The 9,024-nt window shown below is 40.7% G+C and overlaps 1 protein-coding gene across 1 annotated transcript; it reads right to left on the minus strand.

Moving 5' to 3' along the window:
* Positions 1-2,711: 2,711 nt before the first annotated feature.
* GDF2 (growth differentiation factor 2) lies at positions 2,712-8,513 on the minus strand. Its single transcript, XM_020996742.1, has 2 exons — positions 7,972-8,513; positions 2,712-4,844 (listed from the first exon to the last, which is right to left on the minus strand). Exons 1-2 carry the CDS (start codon positions 8,315-8,317, stop codon positions 3,904-3,906), a joined length of 1,287 nt encoding a protein of 428 aa, XP_020852401.1. The 5' UTR covers positions 8,318-8,513; the 3' UTR covers positions 2,712-3,903.
* Positions 8,514-9,024: the final 511 nt, after the last annotated feature.

Below are 9,024 nucleotides of genomic sequence, written 5' to 3' on the forward strand. Positions count from 1 at the left end.
ACTGAGGCAAACAGGGTTAGGTGACTTGCCTAGCTAGTAAGTGTTTGAGACCAGATTAGAACTCAAATCTTCCTGACTCCATCCACTGTACCACCTAAGCTGCCTTGTTGGAAATATGTTGTGTATTTATTTATCTATGTGCATATTGTTTTCTCCCAATAGAATTAAACTCCCTGAGGGCAGGAATTATTTAGTTTTGTTTTTGTTTATGCAATGGCTAGCCTGATATTTAGTAGGCATTTAATAAACACTTGATAAATTGAATCATCACATTAGCCTCTTGAAGTCATGTCAGAGCTTAACCTAGCACTCAGAAAAATAGATGTCTGCAGAGTTTAAATACTGAGAGATGAGGGAGTGAGTATCCTTTTTCCACCACTGGGGTGGCCAATGGTGGGTTGAGGCTTTTCTGAGCAGGCCCTTTTAAGGATTTGCCTGATCAGAAATTTTGCGCATCCCACCTGGTTTAGGCACTGCTAAGGAGGATATAGAAGCAGGAGGAAAGTAGCAGCAAACTTGGGGGCAAATGAAAACAGGACAGCACAAAGAAAATGACAGTCTGAGAGCGAGAGCTCAGTCAATCCAACAGCAAATATTTGCTAAGCATTGGGAACATGCCCAGTATTTGCAAGATCCTGGGTTCAGAGGTTCATCAGGGGAAAACTAGGCAGCTTTGAAATGAAACATACTGAATTCTTCATTTGATAACTGGCGACTTAATTGTTGCTTACATGGTTTATTAAATGAGATAACTTTTACGTAAAATGTTTCAGAAACTGTAAAGATATCTATCTCAGCCACAGTTCCCTTATCTGTAAAATGAGGATAATCTACCTCCCAATGTTGTTCTGAGGATGAAATGACATATTTGTAAAGCACTTTGCAAACCTTAAAGAGCTCCATAAATGCTAGCTATTATTATTAATAGTATTATTATCTGTCAGTTTTTATTATTGTTGTTATCTTTTTTCGGCCTATAAATAATTAGCTTAGCTGGTTGGAATACATTGTAAATGATATTAAAGGTCCAGCTCCAGGAGCTGTCTTTTACATGAGGCCTTCTTGTTTCTTCTAATGTCCCCCCCAAATATCTTATATCTATTTTGTATATGCTATATATGGACATGTCTCCCCCAGCTAGATTGTAAACTCCTTGAGGGCAGGGACTGTTTTGATTCTGTCTTTCTATTATCTAAAGCAAATACTTGTTGACTTATTCTTAACCAATCTGATGTCTATGTGGAACAAGCAGTAGGCTTGAAGTTAAGGATTCTGGTGTCAATCACTCAATCGATCAACATTTACTAAGGGCCTACTTTAGACTCACTCTTGCTAGCTGTGTAATATTGATCAAATGTCTCTGAGAGTAAAGATAATGCCATGTAAATCTCAAAGCACTATATGTAGATGCAAGTTATTATTATTATTAACTTAGTTCCTTTGTATATAGCCCCTAATCTTGGTAGATCACCTAACTTCCACCATGGTCACAAGGGAGACTGGGCAAGTGCATACCCTTGATGTCCAAAAGTGGAAGGTAGTAAGTTTCCTGTTACTGGAGATCCTCAAGATTTCACTTATTAGGAATGTTGTAACACTGATCTTGCTTAGGAATAGGTTGACCTGGATGACCTTGGAGATCCTTTTTGATTCCAAAATGAAAAGACTTTCTGGCTTATACAGCTTGCGAAAGCTCTGAAAGTACATTCTTAACTCACGATGAATCACTTCTGCTGTTGTTAGGTACAGAGGACAGTTTTATGTATGGATTTTTAAATGTGGGTTTATGTGTGGCTTATGGGGTCAATAGAATCTCTTTTGAGGATCCCAACTACTAAAATGTTGGTGGTTTATTTCACCCACAAAGCCTCTTTGGTTTAAAACATAAGCATTTATTTAAATGGTCAGTAGGTCCAGCTACTGTTTATGTCCTTCCCTCATCACAATCCATCAATGTTTTGAATAGATGCTTAGTTATCTGGAGAGTAAGGGAAGGATTTGTGTAAGATGGCATTCTAACATTCCCAGAAGGCACTGCCATTTTATTTCCCAAACTGTGTCCGTTCTGTATTGGCCAGTCCTCCTCTGCTTTTCTCTCATATCCTTGTCCCACCTTTCAGTATGAGTGATTTGGGTGACATGTAGGTGAAATGCCACCCTAAATCCTGTAGGTGATAGTGAGGTGAGGGAGATGATGGCAAGTAAGCCTTCTCCTCTGCCCTGCCTCCCTTTTCCCCATCAAGGCAGGGAAAAATGAAGCTTGGTATATATTAAAACCACACAGTCAGCAGCTTCAGTCAGACTACCTCAGAATTCTTAAGAGCACCTTGGGATTCTACCCAAACTAATCTGACAGACAGTCCATTTAGTTAATTCCAATGTCAGAAAAGTAGACCGATCTAATTGATGAAACGTAAAACTTTCCAATTTCACTTTCTCCTAATAAGACTGTTCAGGAAAAAAAAAAGCCATCTGCCCTTAAGAAACCCAGGAAGGAAGTTGACATATGTTAGCATTTCCACTGCCTATTGCTTGAAGAAATACTGAGCATGGCCTGCATAAGGCAAAGCTTCTTTTTTTATCAGGAAGGCGAGATAAGGCCAAGAGTTCCTCAGAGGAGAGTGAACCTTAACTGACGGAAGACTGGGCTTCTTATCATTCAAGTACGTGTCATAAAGAAGGTAAAAATAGGTACATCTTGGATAACCATGTCCAAAGCATGACATCTCCAACTCCCACACATTTATTTCAGTGAATTAAAGCCTGATTCATTCACTACTCTTTAAATTCTTCCAAAAGGAAAACTAGAAAGAAAAAAGCCAGTTCATGCACAAAGAAAATACATGGTCAACTATGTTGAATAAATAATTGAAAAGAACTGGAGTCTCTGTGCTGAACCATCCTCCACATACTATCCAATAACATGTAACACTGCTACCCCTTAGGAGTATGAAATAATGGATTTGTTTGATAACAAATAATATCTATTTTGACTATGTAGTGGACCAGCAGAGAAACCAAAGTAATTGATGGACTCCATTTGCCCCTGGTCCCCTTTGTGCCCTGGCAGTGGCAAAGTTTGGGCTTTAAAATCCTTGGAAGGGCTCTGTTGGGAAGACAGCTGTGGCAGACGAAGCTCACTGTACTTTATGCCCCTGATCCACTTTGTAGCCAGATCCATCCAGCCTGCATCTACACATTCAATCATAATTGAATGATGTGTTGGTGGAGCCTGGTGGTAATGAATTGTAACTCTGCATTCTTGGCGTATACATTCTTAACTGTCATCTTTCCATAAAGCAGCAGCTGTTAATCAGTTTTCTGACATGGAGTGTGCCCTAGATCAAGGTGATGACCTCCTTAGGAACACTGCTGTCCATGTGAAACTTTCATTCCTTACTTCTCTATTCCCTTTCATGTTTATTTTCATGGATTATAATACATTATGGATCCATCTGCACTCCTCATACCCAGTAATCTTAAGATAATTTTCTGCTAACACTCAACTCTTTGACTTTGTGTTCCTTTTTTTCCACCATCTTCCCTGCTCGTTCCCCACCCCCCTATTCCATCTACTTCTCTGATTTTTTTACATTCTCCTCACCCAATTCTGTTTCCCCAAGATCCCCTTTGGGTGCTTCAAAGGCCAACCTTACTCATATTGGACATATAGCTAAAAGGGTCAATTGTAGTAGTGCTTCCAAATAACTAGTTCCATGTAACATCTTTAGAGTCTTAGATTTTTTTCTTTCCTCCTTTCCAAGATTGCCTACTCCAGTTAACATAGTCAGCACCAGTGTATAGCTTTGTACAAGAGTATGCCTTTTGATACCTCCCCTCCCCTTCTACCCTAAACAGTATGCCAATATTTTCTTCTTTCCTGGCTTGGCAGGCTATTGGGTACTACCTACATCCACATTCTGCCACACTCATTCCTTCATATTGGTATTTTAAAGTGGGCACTCCAACATCATCTTTGTAAAGGATAGAAATTGGGTTCAGTTTGGTGGGCACACAGCAGGCTTTCCCAGCTTTCATGGGATTTTTGAGATGCACTAAAGTCTGAACAATGGCATGCTTAGTTGGAGTCACATCATCGGCGAGAGGGAAGAAGCAGACTCCTTTACATTCATATGCATCATACTCCTTCGGGGCAATGATCCAATTGTCCCAGCCAATATCCTTGAAGTTGACTCTAAGGGAGCTCCTTTGGCAGTGGTTATTGGGAGTTGTGCTTCTCTTGTTTCTGGATGAAAATGGTCTCCTGATGGAGAAATTCTCCATTTCTTCTTCCATTTCCTCCTCTTCCTGAGGACTAACATTCTTGGACAATTTCTTGAGCACGCTCTCTTGCTCATGACCTATCATTTCTCTGAGCTCCATCTTGGTTTCCTTTGTCCCATTGCTGCGGTCATCAGAGAATACAACAAAGAAGGGAAAGTTTTTGGATTCTGGGGGGACACTGATGTCTAGTTTTTCACATCCTTTCATGTGACTTTCCACTCTGATTTCCAGTTTGTTTTTGTTCTTTGTTGGGTCTGACCTGACCCATCGTTTCACTGCACTGGAGACCTCAAATGTTTCCCATCCACTTTCTTGGATGACCTGGGACACAAGGAAAGACTTGGTCCCCTCTGTGCCTTCCCAGAAGTCTGTTCCACCTTGGATGTCATAAATGGCAATGTTGCCTTTCAGTTCGTGGGACAATTTGGCGTGGCTTTGACATGAGATATAGAGCCGGAGCTCAGCCCTGGTGATTTGTTCATGTCTTGGGATAGAGATGTTGAAAAGTAAGATGTGCTTCTGGAAGAGATGTCTGTCTGTCGAAGACATAGAGACAACATCTGCAATGGAAACACACATATGGTGACCTGATTTATTTTACTTGGCTCATTCAGTTTTCCTGCTTGAAAGCTCCAAAGTTAAATGCACTCATCTAGTCCAGCCATTCCCCTCCTCTTATTTTGCAGTTGAGGAAACTGAGATCCAGAGGGATAAAGTGAATTGCTTAAGATCACGTTAGTTAGCAGTAGCAAAGCCAGGACCTAGACTCAGGTCTCTTGGTTAATAGTCTCAGATTCTTACTGCTGTATTGAGTTATCTCTTCCCTCCCCCCCTTTTTCCTTCCTTCCTTCCTTCCTTCCTTCCTTCCTTCCTTCCTTCCTTCCTTCCTTCCTTCCTTCCTTCCTTCCTTCCTTCCTTCTTTCCTTCCTTCTTTCCTTCCTTTCTTCATTCTTTTTTCCTTTTCTTCCTCCCTCCCTTTCACAAATATTTATTGTTCACTAATCACATACAGGGCCCTGTGTCTGATGCTATGAAAGAATTACAAAGAAGAATAAGACAGCTTTTTTGCCTTCAAGGAGCTTACAGATTGCTGAAAGGTGGAAATGACACATACATGAGTAATTTGAATACGTAAGAGGCAAAATGATGCGTTGAGAAGAACGTTGTCATTGGAATTAAAGGACCTGATCTGAATTCTGTGTCTGCCACTTAATAACTCTGTGACTGGGTAAGGTCTGACACTTCTGTGAGCCTCAATTTCTTCATTTGTAAAATATAGATAATACCTATCACATAGAGTGGCTGTGAGGGTGTGAGCTATAACAACAATAATCATAACAATAATGATAATCCCTTGGTTTACATAGGCATTCCAGATTTTAGTGTTGATTTGGCATCACCAAATAATGACATGTTTGATCCATTGTTTGCCTTTCCAGAAGATAGAAATCATAACATTTCTTTATGAAGTATTTTTAAAGAACTTCAAGTGAAAGAAATTCAGTAATTTCAAATCACCATTGCAAATGAAAGTAGAAGGATGATGTATCATAATGAGCTCGAAGTAATCTGAAGTGAATTCCTGTTTTCCTATGGGCTTTTGAGAAAGCTCTGATTTATTGCTGCCAGCCTTAAATTGAACACCTTGAGAATTTTTTTTAAAGGGCGGTGAGTGGGAGGGGGAAGTGACATTCCAATGTTAGGAAAAGAACTTGATCCAGAGACTGAAATGGTTCAGCAACCAGCAGTGACTACATATTCTTAATTGAAGTTGAGGATTATCAGGGTGATTTAAAGAAAAAAAAATACTTTGATCTCCACTATCATTGTTGGGGTAGGGGAAAGGGAGATTTTGCTTAAATTCTCCAGATCATTTCTTTAATTCCCCACTTCACTTTGCATCTGGAAATATGGCAATAGAGGGCTTTCCGTAATGATAATGCAGTCACTGCTTTCTATACAGGGAAACCCCCGATAACACCAGTGTCAGGGGACAAAACTAACACCATTTATTTTATAGCATCCTCCTTAAATTGGGCTTGAGGAATATGATTTACCCTGTGGTATACTTGACATTCTTTTTCAGTTCTGGAATTGTGATTTAATTGATGTAGAAAAACTTTTAGTGAGGAAGCTCCCTCTATCAGTACAGACGGGCAACTTCTGCAACTTATATAGTCTTAGCAAGCTTATCCAAGGTCTCCTCGCCAATGTATGTTTCAGACAGGACTTGAACCCGGGTCTTTCTGACTCAGAGGCTAGTTTTCTGGCTACTGTACCACTTTGCCTTTCAATGGAGTTCTACCATATGGCAAATGACCGCAAAGTCATTCCCACACCACATTCATTTCAAATGAGTCTAGACAACAGGGGGGCGGTTGGCCTGGAAGTCAGGAAGACCTGAGTTGAAATTCTGCCTTTAACATTCATTAATTGTGTTACCATGGGCAAGTACTTAACATTGAAGTATGCCAGGAGCCTTTCTCAGGCAATAAATATTTTTAAGTGTGTCATTAAACATTTATTATGCCCCTACTATGTGTCAGGCACTATGCTAAGCACTGGGGATTCAAAGAAAGGCAAAAGACAATCTTAGCCCTTGAGGAGCTCACAATCAGGTCCTAAGTTGCTGATGAGTTGTCAGTCTGCTTTGGTGGAAGTTTCTAAACTGATGAAACCACAGGTCCCAAACAAACAAACAAAAAAAGGCAAGCAAATATTTAGGGGACAAATCCATCCTCTTGCAAATTTCTACTGAAAAGAAAGGTTAATCCTCTGATTAACCAAGCTGTACTTCTGGAAACTTTAAGAAAACCCCAAATAGGGTCATAAAAAGTTGGATGTGATGGAAAATTGACTGAACAACAACACCTCTACATAGTCAATAAGTCTGTTTTTGTGTCTGTTGATTCTTTCAAAACCATCTGCACCAATGCCTGCACATTCATTCTAATTAATTGCTGGGGATGGTTGAGGGGACCTACTGTGGTTGCTAACACAATCTCAATCTACCTGACTGCTTGGTTTCTCAGTTTCATAGGCTTATAGAACATCAGAACTCTATGGTATTCTAAAGATTGTCTATAATAAGCCACTCACTTTTGTAGATGAGGAAAATGAAGCCTAGAGGCAAAGCAAGTTGTGTAAGTCGCACAGCAGGTTAGTGAAAGAAGTGGGAATAAAACCCAAGTCTTCTGGCTAGTGAATCAGTATGCTACCACTACAGCTGGTCATCAAACCATATAAGCTTCTTGTGTAAAGGAAACCATAGATTATTTAATTAGAGACTGAGGGATGGCAGAACCAAGGAAATTCTCAAAGAGCTTTCCTTTTCTGTCTTACTTTCTTTTCTAAACCTATTGACAGGATAGAAATAACAATCATTTTTAAAAGCCTGAAAATCCAGTATGTGAAATCCAGGGACTGACAAATTGGCTAGTCCATTAAATAATATGGAAAAAGAGGAGCAACTCCCCAAACTAACACCTCTAGGTCTTCATCTCCAACAGCTTGTTACTCGGAAGTACAGAAGAAAGCGAGGGATCATTGGCAAAGACCCATGCAATATAGAACTGATGAATTTATCAACACACACATTCATTAAGTACCTTTTATAGTCCAAGCACCCTGCTAAGCTAGACACAGGGGATATCAAAAAGACCCTTCCTCCCCCAGATTTATCCATACCTTCAATGCTGAAGCTTCTCACTATGTTGGATGTTGGAGTGGACGATTTGTCGGTGGTATATCTGTTGTACAGATCAATCATGAACTGAGGCGGCTCCACTTTGGTCCTGTCTTGGGAAGGGACCCCTGATAAATTCAGGCTCCGCAAGAAATCCACCTTCATGTTCTCCAGGAACATTTTGAAATCAAAGCTCATGTCATCCTCCCCCTTCATAGCCTCCCCGAAGAATTTATTGGTGCTTTCCACGGCAGGCACCCTCTCCCAGTTCTCTAAGGGCTTACCTCTCCCACAGCAGGCCAGGAAAGATAAAGCGAGCAGACCAGCCAGCAAGGCAAAATAAGGCATTTTTTGGGGGTGGGGGTGTGCCCTGTCTGCCAACAGGATGAAAAAGGAGCCCAGGTTACTCCAGCTTGAGACAGTTGATGGATTAGATCCTGGAGGAGGGAGAGAAAATGAAGGAATAGCCTTGGAACATCCCGTTTCCGCAGGCTTTTCTAACCACAATCTCTCATCAGTTGTCAGCCGGGGCTGGCCATACACTTGTAACTTATCTGAATTGCCTCAGTGGTTCTTATCTCCCAAAGCTCTTAGTTTTAGTTAATGATGATTCTATAAACATCTGACAAACACAAATGGCTTGTGGGAAGAACATTGTATACTGTAAAGAATTCGCATTTCACTTTGGGGTTATCGGCTGCTTAATTAGTTTTTTTTTTCTTTCTTTCCCTCCTCATTTCCTTGCCAGCTCTGAGCTGAAGAGGATTGGGATGTGGTGGGGGGCGGGGAATGTCATATGCTCAGAGTTTTCCAGGTCCCTGAATTTGGGGTGTGTATGTGTGGAGGGAACAGGAGGATAAGATTCAAGGAGGACAGAAACAAACTTGGTTTTGCCACACCTCTGGGCTCAAAGTACTGGGCTCTGGAGCCTCTGAGAGTTTGTGTAAATCAGGTTGAATTCAAGCATCAATGAATAAGCTTCATGCCCCGAAACACACTTAAAAAATACAAATAAACTTTAAAACCCCCCTCCCATTTTATCAGCCTAGAGCTAC

This window comes from Phascolarctos cinereus, unplaced genomic scaffold (assembly GCF_003287225.1).
Source record: "Phascolarctos cinereus isolate Bilbo 61053 unplaced genomic scaffold, phaCin_HiC Scaffold_3;HRSCAF=262, whole genome shotgun sequence".
Classification (NCBI taxonomy): domain Eukaryota; kingdom Metazoa; phylum Chordata; class Mammalia; order Diprotodontia; family Phascolarctidae; genus Phascolarctos; species Phascolarctos cinereus.

Coding starts and splice junctions, on each gene's coding strand:
- GDF2 (XM_020996742.1), bottom strand. CDS start 8,317: ATGCCTTATTTTGCCTTGCTGGCTGGTCTGCTCGCTTTATCTTTCCTG. Junction 4,845..7,971: donor GAGAAGCTTCAGCATTGAAG/GTATGGATAAAT, acceptor TTTCCATTGCAG/ATGTTGTCTCTATGTCTTCG.